General features: G+C 32.1%; 1 protein-coding gene across 1 annotated transcript in view; it reads right to left on the bottom strand.

Annotated features, from left to right (window-relative positions):
• Positions 1 to 18,057: 18,057 nt before the first annotated feature.
• The window catches only part of LOC134839939 (ovochymase-2-like), a 40,778-nt gene continuing 37,244 nt past the window's right edge, over positions 18,058 to 21,591 (bottom strand). Inside the window, exon 6 of the mRNA XM_063855568.1 lies at positions 18,058 to 18,254. Within this exon, the coding sequence (XP_063711638.1) occupies positions 18,058 to 18,254 (197 nt within the window). The remainder of the gene's footprint in view (positions 18,255 to 21,591) is intronic.

The raw sequence follows: 21,591 nt of genomic DNA, 5'->3' as shown, positions 1-21,591 counted from the left end.
TTTTCCAATCGAAAAACATTATTTCTTGATATCCTTTGTTTTTTGTGTCTGGTTTGCAGTTTGATGGATTATTTACACCAATGTGTGGTATCCAGTGCTTATCATGCATGTCATAAATTAATCTTCCGTGTGCGCCGTTGTATGGGTATTTTTCATCTAGTTTTATATGTCCTTGATATCTTTCAAGTTCTGCTTGATGTACAGAATCGGCAAAGACTTGAAAATATACTAGTTTTCCGTCGGTGTTTTTATTTCTTGTGATATTTAATCTGAGTAGCTCGTTTTTACAATCATCGGGATTTAGATGTAGAAGTCGTTCAAATTACTTTGGTAGAATGATTCGTGGTCAAGTCGGTTTTTATTTCCGTTTGAAACTTGTGAACAATGTACTTTCTTTTCGGAAAATGTTGCTGTAAATTTATATCCTGCAACTGTTGTTGCTCGGGCTTTTGAATACAGTGTCGTTATTACATTTGTAGTTTCTATAGCTTGTGGTTCCGTTTCGCATTGTGATACTTGATTTATTGCATATTTGTGTAGTGTTTTTTGTTCATTTTCTTCACAATCGTAGTGTGTTACTAATAAGTCCTGGGGTCCTGTGCGGGGAGAAGGATTTGTGTTCTGATCGGAAAATGCTAGTAAAAGGATTTGTAGAAGTATCAATATTTTTAGAATATACATGTGTATGATAATCCTGAGTATGGGTTATAAAATGTGATGTAACCATTTGTCTTTTTGGTGTATCTGTCGTATTTATATATTACTTCAGTTGTTATATATGGTGTTGGTAGCGATTGAGCTGTTATATTGGGTGGGTTTAATGGGTAAGGATGTTGAGCAATGTTGTTAAGTTTAACCGTGATTTCAAATTTTAATTGTAGACTATTTTGTTGGAGTATTTGGATGTTATGGTCACGAATGTCTTCGTGGATGTCTTGTCTATATTGTAGTCTATGGAGTGCCCAATTGTGGAGTCGGTTACTTTCGGGATGTTGTCCGAATAATGGTGGGGGTGCTGTGAACGTGTTCCAATCTAATCTTAAAGGGATATTTGTTCATGATTGTTCTCGATATCTAGCGTCGAGGTTATTTGGAAAACTTAGGGGGAAAGGCGTCGGTGAAATCTGGCTTATTGATGGTGTTGACGGTAGTGATAATGTTTCTGGTAGTAATGATGATGTTGTTGTATCCGTAGAAATATCTATTGGGTCATTTATTAAATTTAGTTCACCTTGTGTGAATGAGTATGTTGTCCAATATGGTAGTCGTGACGTTTGGTTGGGGGGGGTTAAAGGGATTGTCACGTATTTGTTCAGATGTTGGTGTTGAACATAAGTAATCTGAGGGTTTACTTGAGGTGCTACGTTGTGAAAGAAGTGTAGGGGTTTCCGGTAGTATGCTAATTGGGTTTTCTGGAGTACTTGGTGATGGGGATTGGGGTATATCAAAATGAACTCGGGGGGTTTGAAAATTTCTATATCGTCGTGGATGTATAATTTGTCCATTTATTTCAACTGTATTTTGGTTTTGACTAATATTTCTTATTCTACTTAATTCTTGTGGTAATGTTGGGTACAAGTTATATGTTGGTTCACTTAGGGGTGCCTGTCGCTGAACTGGTTCTAATGGTTCAGATAAGCGAGCGTGTCGTTCTTCAAAAGTGTATGGGTTATCTTGGAAAGAAATTCGTGTGGATGTTTGGGGGTTTTGGGTAGTTGTAGGTATTGTCGGATTTTCTTGGGATGATGTCGGTGAAGACTGACTGTGTGATTGTTGGTTAGCAATTTTTAAAGGTTGTCTTGATTGATTTTTTTTAGTGAAAAAATTTATGTTTATTGTAGTATTCTTCAAGGAAAATAATTAAAAGGATTGTTGCTAAGGCGAATGTTATGCTTGCCTTTTTTATACATTTGCATATTGTCAATATTAGGGATGATAAAAATGTTATAAAAATTACAAATAGTAAAAAAATATCTGTTCTACTAAAAATGGTTCGTATCATTTAAATAAACTTTGGTTTATCGTACCTGTGAATATGGCCAATGATTTGGGAAAGTTGGAGATATATTTCAAATAGGGAGTAGAAAATTTAAAAATATTGCAAAAATGATTAAAATTTTTATAAAGGCTTCAAAGGTATCAAAGAGAAATATGAATAAAAGTTTAAGTATTGTGAAAAAGTTTATAAAAATATTGAAAATATTGTTTAAATTGCTTAAAGATATTGACTGATTGAGAGAAGAGTATTTAAGAAATGATTTCTTGGTCGAATATTTTTTGTTGTTTGGGGCGATTTTCAAGTGTGGTCGAGTTATTTATTGATTTTTTGACAAGTGGGTTGAGTTTTGTGAAAAGTTGTTGGGGGCTAAATTTATGGTGTTCGAGAGATCTTCTTTGCTTTATTTTTATATGTCAGATGATCTGGGGTATTTTTGAGAATTTTGTACTTTAGGCTATATGATTATGGTCCTTTTTTACTTTTACTTTAGGCTATTTTGTGATTTTTGGTTAGAGGGTTTTTGAGGTCTGAGTTGGGAAAAGCTTGTTGATCTTTGCGTTATTAGATAGGGGAGGGTTGTAATATTATGGTGGTATTTATTTTAGTTGTCAAGTTTTAGCAAGTTGCTTCTTTTTGACCTGGAGGTTGCAAAGTTATAGTTATAGATATGCCTGGAGTTGAATATCTTTCTGCTAATAAGTTGGTGTTATAGTTATAGAAGGGGATGGATTGAATGAATCCTATTGGCTAAATTTGAACTAGAATCGTTGCGTGTTTGTCAGCATGTTATTTTGAAAAATGAAAGTTCAAAATGTTTCAGAGGTGCAAAGATTAATAATTTTTAAATTAAAGCTGTTTTTGAAATTCAACTTTCTTTAATAATTTAGATTGTGGGATGAATGTTTTGTAGTTTTTACGTGGTTGATTTCTAAGTCTTGATGATTCTCCATGTTCTGATTTCTCGATTTGTTCTTGTGGTATAATTTTTTCTATCATTGTTCTATTTTTCCTTTCTTTTTGAGGTATTTTTTGATCTAGCTTTTTTGTATTGTTTTGGGTTGTAGTTGGTTTTTTATTTCGTTTTTCATGGTGAATGTCGTTTTGTTCATTTATTTCATTTTCCGTATGTGGATGATTTTGAATAACTTTTAAACCTGTGAAAGAATATAATTGAGTTAATTCGCGTAGTGCGTATTCTTTTGGGTAGTAAGGCAATAGATTGTTCCGATTTTGAACAATTTCTTTTTGGTCTGAATCGGTGATTTTATATGTGACGTCAGTGGGTTTGGCAATTATTTGGTATGGTCCTTTGCGAAGGGGTTGTAATTTTTTAGAAATTCCTTTTTGTGTATTAAAATTAGGTATTAAGACAAATGTTCCAATTTTTAAATCTGAGGCTGGTGTAAAGCGTGAATTAATTTGTTCGTTAATGTTTTGCCTTTGTAACAATTTTTTTGTTATTCTTTGGTAAATTTCATTGTGTTTTTTATCTCTATTTAAAATCCATTCGGTGTGTGTACCGGAGGCTAATTTAAGAATTTGTGGGTGATGAAAATGATCTTCATCATGCGTGTGTAAAGGTAGGTTATAACAAACTGAGTCTTTATTTGGCTGGCAATGACCTTGTGCATTTTTATGAGAGTTTGCTGTAAACATAATTGGTTTACGTGGCTTTTGATTAAGAACCATTTCGTATGGTGACATTCCTAGAGTTGTCGTAATTTGTGAATTATATGCTAAGGGAAATAATTTTACATTTGCTGACCATTCTGTGTATCTTGTATCATTTCCATTTATGATACATCTAAGATATTCTTGTAGTGAACGTTTCATACCTTCGACTAAACCGTTTGTCCAAGGTGCATGAGATGTACGCGGTTTGTGTTTGATGTTATATAAGTGACATAGTGTGATGATTTCATTATTTATGAATTCTGTACCGTTGTCTGTAACTAAGATTTCGGGTAATCCGAATTTAGCTATCCAGTGTTCATAAAGTGTTGTGTAGGCATAATAAGCGTTACAATGTGGTACTGGGTTGAGTTCTACATAATGTGTAAATGCATCAATAATTACCATAATTTAGGAGTTTCCTTCAGAGGATGGTGAAAATGGTCTTTTTGTATCGAATTTTGATTTGGATAAGGTTTGTTTAGCTGACATACTATACACTCATTGCATAGTACTTTTATCCAAATTGGTGCATTTGGGAAATAAAAATTTTGTGTAAAATTTAAATATGTTTTCTCTGATCCAGAGAGTCCTTTAATGTTTTGTGTATGTGAAGTGTTAAAAGCTATTAGAATCATACTTAAAGGGAGACAAGGAACTGAAGAATCATTTAATTGATAATCTAGAAGGTCTGTGTTTTCATTAATTGTTGTATTATTAAATTTTCGGAAATATCGGAGGAGTGTTTTATTTCCTAAAATTGTGGTATCTGCCTTTACGGGCTTAGTTTTGTATTTGCGCCATGATTTTAGTTGTCTAATTACTGGGTCAAAATTTTGATATTGTTTCAAGATTTCAATTGTAATTTTATCTGTTGGAGGGAGAAAAATATTTTCAATTTCTAACTTAGATAGGGGAATTGTGTCAAGTGGGTCATGGAGGTCAAAGACTTGATTTATTGTGTATTTTGAATCATTTGTTTGTGGTCCTGATAAATTTATTTTATCAGTTAAATTTTTTTTTTCAATTAACGAAAAAGGTCTTTTTTATGCGAGTTGTGTTTTATTCGTTTTTGTTGGGTGTTATTTTTTATCCATTGTGAGTATGGAATTGGTTTGAAAGTAGATCAACTTCAGAGTGATTATTTTGGCAATCTAAGTAAAGTGGGAAATGTTGTAAGTTATTTATTTGTGATTGTTCAATGTCAGTTTTTACTGCATATTTGCATTCTAATCGGGATGATGTTTCGTCTTTTGCAAGGTAAAATTTTATATTTTTGGGTATTTCAACTGTAGTTTTTCGTGTAAGTAATTCAGGTGGTGTATTTCGACTTCATGTATCTGGTAATGCGAGATTCTTTCCTGCTGTCCAAACTATATGTAAGTTTCGAAATTTCTTTAGAAATAATTGAAATCTATAAACTCGGTGATTGGGATTTGACCTTTGTGTAAAGATAAAAATGATTGGTTTATGATCTGTGAATAGAACTGTATCAGAAATTCATATTCTGTAAGTGTATAAATTATAGCTGTACATTCTCTCATTAGAGTTGAGAGTCGTAGCTCTGCTTGAGTGAATAATCGGGAATTTGCTGATATAAGGTTCATTTTATTTGTACCACTGTGTGATTGTAGTAATGCTGCGCCGATGCCAAAATTTAAGGCATCGTACATTGCATAGAATGGTTGATTTGGATCTGGAATTGTGTTTGATATTTGTCCAGTTAAAAGTTTTTTAATTTCTTCAAATCGTGTTTGATGTTCAGTGGTCCATTCAAAATTATTTTGTTGTCTGAGGATATTATAGAACGGTCTTAAATATAATTGCATTTTATAAACGTACTTGCTTGAAAAATTTAACATTACAAGGAATTCTTGGATTTTCTTTTTGTTTGTTGGTGGTTGAAGTTTTTGAGTAGCATCAATGCGTGATTTTAATGGAGTGATTGTGTTTCTTTCTATATTATGTCCTAAAAATTTAACTCGTGTTAAAAAGAAGTGTGATTTATTGGGGGCGGCCTTCAGATTTTCGTTCTGAGGTATTTTATGATAGTGTTCTATAGCTGTAAACATTTCTTCTTTTGTCTGTAATTGCAAAAAAACATCGTCTAAATAGGTGATTGCGTTTTTCTTGAGTATTAGTGGTCTTAAAATTTTGCTCATAAAAGCTGAAATTGCTGCTGGTCCTATGGAAATTCCATAGAATAGGCAGTTGAATTCATATTGTTGATTTCCAATAACAAACTGTGTTAAAAGTCGTGATTGTTCATCTAGTGGCATTTGATTGTATGCACTATTCATATCTGCGGTTGTAAAGTATTTTCCTTTTTTTTTTGTTAAAATAATTTGTATTGGTTCAATAGGCCAATTGTATTTTGATTCGTCTGTTAGTGAATTGAGGTATCTAGCGTCTAAAACTATTTTTAATGATTCTCCTTTTGCTAGGATGATAACAGGGTTAATAAATGTGTTACCTTTTGGTTGTTTTTCTTTATTTACTGGTGAGATAATTTTGTATTGTTCTAAAATATCAAGTAATCTGTTTACTTTGTCATGTAAATGAATTGGTACTTTACTAGCTCTTTGTTTTTTGAAAACTGCGTCAGATTTTAACGGGAGATGTAGTCATGAACTGATTTTCCCAACATCAAATTTTGATGTTGCGTAGACTGTTGAATATTTTAATAGTTGTTTTGCTAGTTTGTCAAATTCGATATGTGTAATTTGTGAGTGTTCAAAGTTAAACATCGTTAAAAATTGTTGTTGTTCTTTTGTGTAATTTGTTATATTGAATGTTGGTTTAAAATATGGTGTTTTTGTGAAACAATCTGTCTTTCTCTTTTCATTGCTTATTATGTTATTTATGGATAATTCTTCCTTAAGAATTGTGGATTGGCAAATATCTAATAATTGGAGTATATTATTTACGCGGTATGCTTTTTCATGTATGGGTGAGATTGTAGCGTTTGTTTCGCAATATCCTAAAAGTTCTAAGGGTAAGGTTACTTGATACGGTGTATTGTTATACACGTGTAGCAAAATGATGTCGGAATTCGTGTTTTTCAAATATTTTATAGATGAAATCGTGATTTTGAAAAACTTGTAAATAGGTTTAAATTCAAAGTCTGACATAAAAAGTTCTTGTTTATTTTGATTTTTATCATACTGGTGAACTTGTTTTATTGAAAAGTTATATATATTTCCTGATAGTGGTTTCAGGTGTTTCCGTTGTTGGTTATAAATTGGATAAAATTTTGAGAAGAATGGTGGTTGTTTATTTAATCTTTGAAAAAATGTTAGAGCTGTATTTTTTGTTTTTGTGTACTTATCTTTGATTAGTATTTTACTATTCAAGATGTTGATTGTTGTTATATATTTTGATATAAATGGTATGCCAAGGATATTGTGTTTAATATCAGTAAAATGAAATATTTGTTTAAATGGTTTGTTTAGAATTTTATTTTGTTCCATTGTTCTTGTGGGGAGACGCAATAATTGGATTTTCCCATAATTTACTAATGTTGATCCTTGTGATGTTGCTAGTTTACTAGAGGTTGCAAGAGGCGTTAATTTTGGATGTAATGTTTTAATTTCATTCCATGTGGGAAAATTAGTTATGTTTGATTCTGCTCCTGAATCAATTAAAAAATCAATTTCAAGATCTGGTGGTTAAAATTCTTGGTTTCTTGGACTTTCTAAGAGAAATGGTATTGTCCAAGTTTTTTCTCTGGGTTGTTTTTTTTGTATATTTTGATAAATATGATTTGTGTTTAAACATTTTATTTTGTCTTTTTCATCGGGTTTATTTACCGTGGTAATTTCGTTTATTTCTTGTGCAGTTTGTGTAGTATTGATGGGTTCAATATAATAATTGCGAAGGAGTTCCAATTGATTTTCATATAAATGTGATGCAAAAGGTTGTTCAGATATGATAGGTTCGTAGTCCTTTTCGACTGTTATCATATTTACGGAGATGGTATTTTCTGTATCACTTTCTGTATCTGATGATCCACAGTTTATTTGATTTAGTTGTAGTTCGTTACTTCCTGTGTCATCAATACCTGGGGGGTCTGATGTTGTTTCTTCATTTGACTGTACTTGATTAATATGTCTTTGATGTTTTGGTGTACTACTTCTGTATCGATGTTTAGAATTATTATAATGGTTATTATTCCTATGTGGTGACTGGGAATAATTTCTATATTGATTATTATAACTTCAGTTTCGATTTTTTGAATTATTCCGTGATCTGTTTTGATAATTGTCATTTGATCTGTGATAGTTTGATCTATTATACGAGTTATTTCTTGATCGATTGTTCGGGTAATTCTGATTTCGATTGTTCGAACAAACTTCTATTTCGATTATGTGAATAGTTTCTATTTCTGTTGTATGATGAGTTTCGTGATTGATTATTGGAATAGTGTTTATTCCTTGGGTTTGATTGGGAACTGGATCTAGAAACAAAGTGTGTTGCATTGGAATTTGATCTCGAATAATTATTTCGACTATTTGATCGATTATAATTATTTTGTGAAGAATTCTGTGTATTTCTTCGTTCTGGTGATCTTCCTCTATAACTTGAGTTATATGGTGATTGATTTCTTGTGTAATTGGTGTTGTTCGGAAGTGATTTTCCTGAACTGTTGTTCCTATATATATTTTTGTTTGGTAGATTTTGATCTTTTTTCATATATTGATAGAACGATTTATTTGGTTCTTTATGCTTTTGAGGTTTGTTTTGGTTATCTTGTTGTTTTTGTCTACTTTTTTGTCTACTCGGAAATACTGTGTCCGTATCGTCGGCAATATTTACACCATTTTTTGAAAGATGGTTTGCCTTTACAATTTGAGTATTTTTCATAAATATTAAGCATTTCAGTGATTTTTTCAAGTAGGTCTGTATCTGATTCCTGTATGTTATTTATATGTGTAGTGTTTGTTTCAATTCGATTAACATATTGTAGTTTTAGATTTTCTGTTTCTTCAAGTTTCATTGTGATTTCCGCTTGCTTTAGTTTGTCTACTAGTTTTCGAAAATCTAAATCTGGCTCTCGAATTGAGGAAGGATGAGATGCTCTGTTTTTTATTGCTATTTTCCTTAATTGAGGTGTTAAGGTCATCATTAAAATTTCTGTCATTTTTGTGTTTTTATAGTCATGTGTATTAAGTGAATATGCTTTTCGTACTAGTGTTTCTATACGTACTGCTAATTGTTTGATGGTTTCATTTGGTAATCTGCGAATTTCATTACATAAAACTCTTTGGTGTTGTTTATTTCTTTCGGAGTCAAACATTTTTGAAAATTCTTGTGTAAATCTTTTCCAGTCTGATTTTATTTCTGTAGGTAATACTGAAAACCATTTTTGAGCTGCGCCATCTAAGGTTGTTTGTATCAATGCTGTGCGTATATGTATCCAATTTTGATGTAGTGGCGTATTAATTGGTTCAGGTCCTATATTTAAAATTAAATTTGCTGTTACTGCATTTAAATAATCTTCTACAGAATATTCAGGATCTGTTCCTGTAAATACCATCAGTGATTTATTTGATGTTATTGATAATCCACCCATGAGGTAAGGATTCATTGTCATTTGTAGTGATTCTGCGGCATTTGGCATTTGCGTAAAATTTGAAAGTTGGTTTTTTGTTATTTCGTGTTGCTGAAGATAATATGGAAGTGGTATTTCATTTTGCATTTGAGTTGGTTAATACGAGTGTATAGTCATTGGGTTTTGTGGTTGAATCGGTTGAAAAGATTGTGTATTAGTTGGATTTGGCGTATGTATTGGTTGTTGATTTCGTGTATCTGTTGGGTTTGGAGAAAAAATTCTATTATATGTATGAGGTCGTCGCGATCCTTGTGTGCGATATTCTTGGGTATATAGTGCAAAAATGTCTGTTTGTAAATAATCATCATCAGATGATAAGTAATCTGTATGATGAGGTGCTTGCTTTTTATTTTTATTTTGTTGAAAGAATGGGTAATTTTCACTATGATCCTGTGGAGGATGTGAATTAGTTCGAAAATTTACTGAGTTGGTTGTTGTCATTGGGTTATCCCAATAGTGAGAACATACATGATTTTTATTTTTTCGTGGGGGGTAGTTTGGTTTTGACGAATGTGCATAATTATAATTGTGTTCTGCAAAAGTGTTTCTTGTGAACGTTTTTCGTGGTTTTGATGGTACTGTCATGGGTCTATATGTTTGATAATCCATATGTGAATATTTTGGAGCAACCGAAGGTTTAACGGTTGATTGTAAGGTTACTTGTGCCAGTGAAGTTTTTGTATTTCTTGGTGTTGTTAAATTTGGATGTATTGGTGAAATACTTTGTTGTGTAGTTGTTGTTGTTTGGACATTTTCTTCATTTATGAAGTGTGATGGTGTTTGAATATCTTGTTAAGTAAGATTTCTAGTTCCATTAAGGTTTTCATTGTGTATGACGGTCGAATTTAAACTGTTATTTCGTGTATCAGGTAAAAATGTATTGTAGTTTAATGGTGTTGCATCAATGGTTAGTGGTACTACTTTTACATAATCTCTGTGGTAAGATATTGTACTTATTGCTTGACTTGAAATAGATTGTGGGATATTTATAAATGTAGGATGAGACCATTCAGGGTCCCAAACGTAGTCTGATTGTTCTGTAATGACAGTATCATCATTTGGAGTTTGAGGTCTAAAATTTTTTCTTGCTTGTGAAATTAAGTCTAAATTATGTGTAAAATAATCTATTATAAACCATGCCAAAATTTTTTGTAAGTCATGTTTTGTGTGTTGTGAAACATCGTCTTTAGTGAAATTTTCTTTGATTATATGTAAAAAAGTTGAAAATAATGTGATTTCCTGTCGTACTTTTGTATGTTTGGATGTTTCAGTTGGTGAGATACTTTGAAATTCTGTTTTTTCTAATATAGAAATATAGGTATATATTATTGCAAAAACTTCGTTGGTGAATATAGAGTTTGCTCTTTGTGAATTATGATATTGTATGCTTTTGATATATTCTATGAATACTTTTGAAAATTTTAATTTAAGATCATCTGTTTGAATTACGTATTTACGATGATTCGTATTTGGTGTGCTGAATTCTATGGTGTAGATTCCACATTGTTGTGTTAAGTTACATATATCTTTCAAATAAAGTTCAATAATTTGTCTTTTGATTTTTACATCTGGGAATTCTGCTTTGCATGGACTGATTCCGGGTTCAAACAAATTTACGAGTAAATTCTTGCAAAAATCATGTTGCCCTCTATTATCGGGTGCATCTATCAGGAAGGGGTAAATCTCTTCGTCATCTGGACTATCGTCACTTTGAGTGTGGCTCATTTTTCGTTTGATGACTGTTAATATATAACTATCAATGTGTCTAATTGGTTGATTCCATTTATACAAGTGTACTGGTTTGTGTTTGTATTGCTTTTTTATTCTTCTTTTTCCTCTTTTTGATGAATTTGAAGATGTTTCTGAATCGGAAAAATATAATTGATCGTGAATGGGACAATTTTTATCAATTGATTCTTTTAATTTGTAGAGTTCATCTAAATTGCTGACTTCTGATTCTGAAAATGCGTTTCTATTTTTTGAAAACCTTTTTCGTGTGATTTGTCTTTGTTTGTTTATAATTTTTCTTTTTATTGTTTGTCGTTTTGTTCTAATGTATCCAACTGTTTGTGTATGAGGTGTGATGACAAGATCGTACTTTTTGTTATCCATCTCACAGTTGTGTAAATTTATTGTTTGTTTATTTCCTAGATTTTTGAATGACATAAGGTTTAGGATGAGGGATGCAAAAAGTTGTTAGGTATTTCTATTTTCTTAGACTGTTAGTCCTTACGATATTTTGGTTAGCTTAACCTGGGTCTTTTTATTTAGGGTTGGAGAGAAAAGTATATCAATTCCGAGGAATGATTTTTTACTTTCTCAAGGTTAGTCTAAGCTAAGGTGTTAACTTACTTAATCTTACTTAGGGGTAGTGATTGTGTTCAAGGGTTGGAGAATAGTAAATCGATCCACAAGGTTCAGGTATAATTAGAACGCAAGTAGTTCGTTAGGTACTATTTTAATCTTACTAAATCTAAGATTTATCCTGGGTCTGGTAAGAGGAGGGTTCAAGTGAAGGATGAATAACCGAAGTTCTTCACTGTTTATCCTAATTTGAATGGTTAGTTTTATTTAAAAATTTCTATTAGTCTTGGGTCTTTTGGAAGGGTTGGATAGTGAATCGACGTTTGAGGTCGTTAGACACTTGTTAAGTGGTTGGGGGAGAACAAAATTGTTCTTTTTGATCCAAGGATAGGCCTTGATGATCAGGTTTTAAATTTAGTGAAATAGAAAATTTATTGAGATCCAAAGATAAGCCTTGATGATCTAATTTTAAAATTAAGTGAATTTAAATTTAATTTGGTTTAAATTTATTTAAGAAAAAGATTTAGTTTTTTAATGATATTAGTGAGCTTATGATTGCTGTTATGTTTAGGTGATGAAGCTGGGACAACAGATGATTTTATGAATTTTAACAACTTATTGTCATGCTACTAATTTTTATTTTCATTTTCAATAAATATTTTTCAAACATGTTTTGTATAAGACTGCAGAAATTAAGAAAACGATCTGAGATCTTTTTATCAATCGTTATTGTATATTAGAAATTTTGTTTAGCGCCTGAAATGATCATGAAGATTGACTTCAAAATTTTTTGTTTGCAGATGAAAATCTAAATTCATTGCTAATAAGATTCTAAATATAAAAGTTTGTGTTGGCTTTTGCCGTACGATCATAAAACTATTTGGTAAGTTTCTACTTTGTCGTATGTCGTCTCTGGTTCGAGGTCTTCTTCCAAATCCGGGTAGTTCTATTATCGTTCGGAATATCGGCTCTGATCTATTGAGTCGTAGAGACATTTCGATTAAATTATTATCGTAAAACATTTTGAAAATGTTTTGTCTAAATTCTAATCTATTTTTGGTTAATTCTAAGCTATTAAGGTTTTATTCGAGACTTATGGTAGCACCAGATGAGTTATGACCGATGTGGTTAACTCATAGAGTAATTTCGGATAGGGTACACCGTCTGCTCGTCACGCTATCTTATTTTCGGCCGCATAGATTCGTGCAACTTCTTAGTCTAATAACGATCCTAATCTTACTCTTATACTTTCTAGTCTCAGGGTGTTTAACTAGTCTCTGCTAGGCTCAATAGATCTAGGGTATACTGGTTTGTTGCGGCTGCTGAAGTTCTCTTGGAGAGACAACTAATTTCTAAGTTAAATTCAAATCTCTCTGGTGCTGAAATTACAAGTAACTTCAGCACTTACAAATAAGTGGGTTGTTAGTTAGATGGATCATGATTGGTTAATATTAAATACTTTACAGTGGTAAAATATCTAATTTATCCAATCATAAAATATAGTTTAGATCAGGTTCCATTACTATCAAATGAGAGTTATGATTAACATTTTTTAGTTACAGCCTGCATACAAAAAATATGATCTAAAAAATAGATAAAATAGACATATATCAATGAGAATTGGGGGCGCAAAATCATAATGTATCTAAAAATCTTCTATAGAATTAAGTGAACCGTTACCTCTAGAAGATTATTCGTAGCAAAATACAGCAAAAAAAAACAATAATTGAAAACAATGAATCAGACTAGACAATTTAATTTGCAAGGTACAGATCTTGCACTACTGTGTTAATAAAAATAAAGATATACAAACTATCTGAACCACAACTACCAAACAAATACAAAGTCGTTCATTGCGCAAAGTTGGAATTATGAAGGATAGTGATGTCATCAACGTTATTGGCTTGTCGGCTTGGTCTATCTCATCAAACTCCTAATCTGATATATTTCTCTCCAGCGCTGTTGATTAGTCCTTTTCTTCTTTTCCGTTCATAGAATCGTCTCTCATGTGATCGTATTTATCTCGTAATCCGGTTTTTTGTCTTTGGAGAAGGGCTTGAACCGAGATCTGAAAGATTTTTGGCAATTTTCAAGAGCAGAATCTGGCCTGGCCGGTACAGTCAGCCTAGCTGCATGGTTTATTAGAAATCAATAGGTCGTTTTTTCATTAAAACAGAGCGCTTGTTAACAAGCTCCTATTATCTCTGCATGCACAAAAGTGTTCCGAAAAAAAAGACCTATATCAATTGCGGTGACATTGTCAAAGATTTTTGTTAGATGCATAAACTTTTACAGATAAGCAAATGAATGATAAGTGTTTTGAAAAATCAATAGTTAGTCTCCGTTCACTTTACTCAACCATAAAAGCGTTAATATACCGTACTGAATTATCTCGATTTTCAATTGATGATAAAAAATTTGTTTATGTCTCCCGTCATAATCTTTAGAAGGCGTTCGATTCTAAAAATCACAGTTTCATAGAGATTAATCTTGAAAGTACAGCTTACTCAAAATTCAGCAATAGACAGCAATAGACAGCAAATAAACTACTCCAACCGAATCAGATTGGATTGATTTATTTCAAAGCGTTCCGCAATATGGGGCCTTTGGACCACTCATTTTTAATCTATACGTAAATGATCTGGACCACCAACTACCAACTACCAAAAAAGTACAATCTCGATTAAGATGTTGATGATAATTTGCTTTCCCTGATAGAAATGTTCCAGAAATTTTATTTTAACCAAGTTGAACATAGTTGTGAAAAAAATAGTTACTTATACTGAATCAGATTGGATTGATTTTTTTCAAGGCGTTCTGCAAAGTACAGTCCTTGGATGACTCAATTTCAATCTATACAAAAAAAACCGAAACACCAACTACCACTCTAGTGCAAACTTGCTCAAAATTTTGATGATAAATTGCTTTTTCTTGATAAAAAAATTCCAAAAATTGCTATTAACTAACTTGAACATTGATGCAAAATTCCTAGCATGGTTAAAATTTGAGATTAGTAAAGATTTGGTGTTCAGGAACTGAGAGTGCTGCAAGCTCTACAGGATGGCAAAATGAAAATCGAATTAAGGTTGGATATTTTCCTTAAGTGAGAGTTCTGCAAGCTATCCTGAAAGAATATTGTTATATCTCTTTAAAGAAATATGTCTGTAAAGAAATAGTGACATTTGTAGTGAAAAAAAACGGTATATAATCACAAAGTCAGAGAGTTGCGTGCTCTAATTTATAAAAAAATATATATATAATTATTTTTTTACTGTGGAGATCAATTGCATTTAACAAAGTTTTTGTCTTGAAGATAACTACTTTTCTAATTTGTAGATGACTGCATTTCTAATTCGAAGATGTTTACTTTCTAATTTGGAATCATAACAGTAGAAACCTTTTTTTTATCATTTGGAGATACTTATGGAATTTCGTAGTTTGCAGATATCTACATTTCTAGCTTGGGCAAAAAAAGGGAAATATCAAGATTTCTAATGTGCAGATAACTGCCTTTCTTTTTCGGTGATAATTCAATTTCTAGTTTGAAGACAAACTTAAGGTTGAATAGATCAACTCATTTAATTTGAGTGCTCTTTTCGAAGTATTAACTACAATTACATTAAAAATCTAGGAGTTTTGAAGGCTACATAATTCAGTTTTTATTTATTATAATTACTTTAATAATTTGGGAAAAGTAAAGGCTACATATTTTCGAACCTGAGTTTTTTAAATTTCATTACCACATTGAGGCTAATAAAAATTACATAAATAAAATATGGGTTAATATATAACTGCATATCCGAGTTTGAAAGGTTACAAATATAGGCAACGAAGTGAATTTGAGCGAAAAGAATAGTTTTTATACTAAATAGTGGTTACTTTCATTGAGTCCGAGTTAAAATCAAAATTCTCACAATACTATAAAAAAATCTTATTTTCACTTATAAAAATTTAACCTTTAATAATAATAAATTAGAAATGTAGTGATTTTAATCCATATTTTAAGTGTATGTAATCTTCAATACTTTTAAATTAGTACTGTAGTTTTACTAATCCATATTTTAATTAAGTAACTTTTATCATTCTCAAATTAGTAATGTAGTTATACTAAACCATAATTTAAATATGAAACCCTTAAAACTAGAAAAATTAGTAATAATAATTGATTCATGCATTCATATACCCGTCAAAACATTCAAATTTTTATTGTTCCGACTTCCAAAGAAAGTGAGGAATATTTACGCTTGGTGTGTTTTTATGCAGTGATTTTTCGACCTCGTTAACTAAATGTTTTTGAAGGAATTTTTCAATACCATCTGAGAGGTATTGTTATCCTAACCTCAAATTTAAAGAGATATTTCACCGGTAAGTGCAGTCGGAATATTCAGAACTTTGCCCTGATATACGAGCAGTCTTGTTTTTTTTCTATTCTTCTGGTTTTTCCTAGTCAACAACTAATTGCTAAAAGGAAGTTGAAGTTGGATTATAAAGTTGATAAATAATTTTATGAGTTTCTCCAAACTTTTTTTGGAATGCGAAAAACGACCAATAGTTATTTGATATGACCTACACTTGACCCTGTACTAGCTCTTCTTGGGGTTGTCAAAATAAAAAACACCGTATGCCATAGTTTTTTGTTTTTTCCTTTCACTTCGGGAAGTGGTCGGAACATAACCAAAAAATTATATCCGTTAAGTGAAAAACGGAAAACTCTTCTTGCATTTAGTTTCCTTGAAAAGAGAAGTCTTAATCAGCCATCAACCTTGTTCATCCTGTCACACAATTTGCAGGAGGCAGCTGTTTTTCTGTAATATTTTATTTACTAATCAATCAACTTTAAGCAAATCGAATAATAGAATTAATATGCGTTATATACAAATACAAAAAAAATTTGAAAGTTACCAAGCTACAATTGAGTTTATGATAAATACGTGGCTGATAAACATTTTCATGACTGGAGAATCAGTTCTACTGCTACCATCAGCAACATCGTGATCAAACTGGACAGCCACAACCTGTTCAGCTCATCGGCCGAGTTCTGGTCCATCCTCGGTTTTTCAAACAGGGCCTTTTCAGCATCAATTTAAATTAACTTATTACCCAGACCAAGTTTTTGGTTTGCGACCAATATTGTGACCAATTTTGTTTCCCGGCCAATATTGCGACCAATTCGGCATATCTAGACATAGAAGATATACAAGCAAAAACTATATGAGATCAACGCGACCAAAGAAGAGGCAACCGCGACCAGTGTGTCCACAAAAAACTTCAACGGGAGTAAAAATTTCAAGAGAATAGAAATAGTAAACAAGACTGCTCGTATCAGGGCGAAGCCCTGAAAGTTCCGACTGCCTGTTACCGTTTATGGAGCAGTAATAACATAAACAACATAAAAAATTAAATGAATTAAAATAAATGAAAAAAAAATTTTTTTTCTCAAATTTGAAAATTTTTCGATGAAAATCATCCCCCCACACGCCATATAAAGTACAAAACAAGAGATTTCGCTCCTTGTAACAAATCAATTATGGCAAATAGGCTTCTTTCAATCAACTTGGAACGATTTCTAAGACGGATTAAATCTCCGCTTACGCGTTAATGGCGCGAATTATATCGCGCGTTAATTGTCCCAAATTGGTCAAAATGGCCAAAATGGCAATCTTTAAACCCTCATAACTTTACAAAAAATGATCACAGGTGAAATATCTTTTCAAATTTAAGCTCAGGGGAACAATAGCTTTCGAATGATATAAAAAAATTCCATCAAAAATGGCTAGTTAAAAAGTCGAAATTTGTCTGAAGAAAAAAAAAACCCACCCCGAGCACAAATATTCCGTTACTTTCGTATCGAAAGTTGGAACAACAAGACTGCTCGTATCAGGGCGAAGCCCTGAAAGTTCCGATTACCTTTTAAGGTCTATGGAGCATTAATAAGATGAAAAATTTCAATGTAATAAAAAAAAAAATTTTTTTTTTTAAATTTGAGATTTTTTGTAAACATCAAATATCCCCCCACACGTCATATTAAGTACAAAGTGATAGATTTTGCGCCTATTAACAAATAATTTATAGCATATAAGCTTCCTTGAACCAATTTGAAACGATTTCTAAGACGGATTAAATATCGCTTACGCGTTAACAGCGCGAAATTTATCGCGCGTTAATTGTCCCAAATTGGCCAAAATGGCAATCTTTAAAACCCCATAACTTTACGAAAAATGATCACAGGTGAAATATCTTTTCAAATTTGAGCTCAGGGCAACAATACCTTTTGAATGATATAAAAAAATCCGTCAAAAATGGCTAGTTAAAAAGTCGCAATTTGTCTGAAGAAAAAAAAACCCACCCCGAGCACAAATATTCCGTTACTTTCGTATCGAAAGTCGGAACAATAAGAACAGCTACTCCCTATAACATTTACCAGCCATGCGCACTGGGATAATGCTAGTCAAATTAAACTAAATTAGTTTGACTAGGTTATACCGGTAGTTAAATTAAATTGATCTGTTTCAGTTTCTGTTCTTTCCTGTTTGTACTCGTTGATTCTGGTGTACTGCATGGGATATGCATTGTCCTCAGTGGTAGGACACATGGCCCCCAGAGCCAACACCCCCAACACACAGTGGGCACTCTTGCCCTTCAGTCGGGTGGCTGTCGAGCCAGAGTCACCTACATTGACAAAATCAATTAGAATCACCTTTTTCTATGCAAGCAGTACAGAATTTTCCGGTCAAAATTATTTGAAAAAACAAACTCACTTATTGATTTTTAAATTCCGAATCAAGACTGATAAAGATTTAATTTGACATAACTTAAATTTGATATACTTTTTTTGAGGTTGTTAAAATTAGTTATAGAAATTGGAACAACACGAGTAGTCGACTGTAATAGGCAAGTAATGCAGAATGTTCCGATCACAGTTAACACAAATAAAAATCCGAATTTCTATTATTGCTCTTTTTCAAGTGAAATATCAACTAACCGATATACATTATTGAAAAAATATTCCCACTCTTATAACGAAAAAATGGAGATCTATCGCTGTAAATAGGAGTCTAAGTAGCAGGAACATTCAGCAGTTTTTTTATATCTCGACATATTTTTGACCCCCTACCGGGAATTCGACTCTTGGTCTCCCAAAGGGCTCGACCCTAACACCAAAGGGCCCCCAAGGTTGAAAAGTATTTATTATAAAAGCATCCTCCACGCCCATGAAACTTATTCACCAAAGCATTGCCGCAAACTTAGAATTTTTGCAGTTTTAAATGGCTATAGCAGTTTTATAATACGCTAAAAAAATCCAAAATTGCTAAACATGGCTTAAGAGATATCATTAGCGTGCATGACCTTTTTTTGAAACGGCCGGTAATGTCAAAAGCTTTTTCAGACCTTCCATGATCGTTTTTCAATCCCTGATAAATACAAAAGGTCAAACAGCTAAAGTTAAGTTCGCAGTTTCTTGTTTCAGAAGGATTTTTAATTATAATGTTTTCGAAGCTAATTTGATAAGAAAGCAACAAGTGCGTTAATTTGATCTATTTCAAATTAATTTGATGTCTTGAAAAAGTTCGCAAAAAATGAGTTCTTGAAGTAAGCTATTCAAGCAATGGACATTTCAACAATTACGGTTGTTTGAATAGCTTGCAATTGTTCACAAAAATTTCTCGAAGCAATCTATCACGACAAGATGTTTTGACGATTTGAATTGGTTCACAACAAATAGGTTTTTATAAGACGCAATAGGCAAAGCAATTTCAAGTTTTCAAGCGAGCGATGCAAACCCGGAACATTTTAACTTCAAAGCTTGGATTGATTCGTCGAAAAAATTATCAAGCAGTGTTCAGGTTGTTTTCTGGCCTAAACGGTTGTCAAAAAAGCGATTCGTAGAAACTTAAATTTGGTTTCGTCAAAGGACGATATAAAATTTTTATGCCATTCAGTTTGCTTTACTTGAATTGATTTGCAGCGACTTCAATATATCGTTTTATTGATGGGATGAAATGATGCAGTACAATTCATTTGTGTGTTGCAAAATCAAAAAAAAATGTCAAAAAAAGGATGCAAAATGTCAATAAGTGTTTAAGCAAGCAATCAATTGAAGGAGCTTTGAACACCACTTCACTTTGCTGTTTAATGACTTTTCCAATTGCATCAATCCTGGTACTGGAGTCATATTGGTGGCCCTGTGGAAATAATTGTGAAAGAAGGATCCGGCGCATCACTTATACGTTTTAGTAAATCAATAAACACCGGTCGGCCATGTTCGACCCTTTTGGAACCTGATCTAAACTATATTTTATGATTGGATAAATTAGATATTTTACCACTGTAAAGTATTTAATATTAACCAATCATGATCCATCTAACTAACAACCCACTTATTTGTAAGTGCTGAAATTACTTGTAATTTCAGCACCAGAGAGATTTCAATTTAACTTAGAAATTAGTTGCCTCTCCAAGAGAACTTCAGCTGCCGCAACAAACCAGTATACCCTAGATCTATTGAGCCTAGCAGAGACTAGTTAAACACCCTGAGACTAGATAATATAAGAGTAAGATTAGGATCAGTATTAGTCTAAGAAGTTGCACGAATCTATCCGGCCGAAAATAAGATAGCGTGACGAGCAGACGGTGTACCCGAAATTACTCACAAACTCACAAACTCAAAAGCCAACACAAACTTTGATATTTAGAATCTTATTAGCAATGAATTTAGATTTTCATTTGCAAACATAAAATCTTGAAGTCAATCTTCATGATCATTTCAGGCGCTAAACAAAATTATTCATATACAATAACGATTGATAAAAAGATCTCAGATCGTTTTCTTAAATTCTGCAGTATTATAAAAAAATGTTTGGAAAATATTTATTGAAAATCAAAACAAAAATTAGTAGCATGACAATAAATTGTTAGTAATCATAAAATCATCTGTTGTCCCAGCTTCATCACCTAAACATAACAGCAATCATAAGCTCACTAATATCATTAAAAAACTAAATCTTTTTCTTAAACGAACTTAAATCATTTTAAACTTAAATTCACTTAATTTTAAAATCAGATCATCAAGGCTTATCCTTGGATCTTAATTAATTTTCTATATCACTAAATTTAAAACTTGATCATCGAGGCCTATCCTTGGATCAAAAAGAACACCTTTGTTCTCCCCCACCCACTTAGCAAGTGTCTAACGACCTAAAACGTCGATTCACTATCCAACCCTTCAAAAAAACCCAAGACTAATAGAAATTTTTCAACAAAACTAACCATTCAAATTAGGATAAACAGTGAAGAACTTCGGTTATTCATCCTTCACTTGAACCCTCCTCTTACCAGACCCAGGATAAATCTTAGACTTAGTAAGTTTAAAATAGTATCTAACGAACTACTCGCGTTCTAATTATACCTGAACCTTGTGGATCGATTTACTATTCTCCAACCCTTGAACACAATCACTACCCCTAAGTAAGATTAAGTAAGTTAACACGTTAGCTTATATTAGCCACGAGAAAGTAAAAAATCATTAATGGGAATCGATATACTTTTCTCTCCAACCCTAAACAAATAGACCCAGGTTAAGCTAACCAAAAAATCGTAAGGACTAACAATTTAAGAAAGTAGACATCATCTAACAACTTTTTGCATCCCTCATCCTAAAACTTATGTCATTCAAAAATCTAGGAAACAAACAAACAATCGTTCTACACAACTGTGAAATAGATAACAAAAAATACGATCTTGTAATCACACCTCATACACAAACAGTTGGATATATCAGAACAAAACGACTAACAATAAAAAGAAAAATAATAAACAAACAAAGACAAATCACACGAAAAAGATTTTCAAAAAATAGAAACGCATTTTCAGAATCAGAAGCCAGCAATTTAGATGAACTCTATAAATTATAAGAATCGATTGATAAAAATTGTCTCATTCACAATCAATTATATTTTTCCGACTCAGAAACAACTTCAAATTCATCAAAAAGAGGAAAAAGAAGAAT

This window comes from Symsagittifera roscoffensis, chromosome 2, assembly GCF_963678635.1.
Source record: "Symsagittifera roscoffensis chromosome 2, txSymRosc1.1, whole genome shotgun sequence".
In the NCBI taxonomy this organism is placed as follows: Eukaryota; Metazoa; Xenacoelomorpha; order Acoela; family Convolutidae; genus Symsagittifera; species Symsagittifera roscoffensis.
Note: the sequence above shows the minus strand (reverse complement) of the source record. Positions and strands in the feature narration are given on the sequence as shown.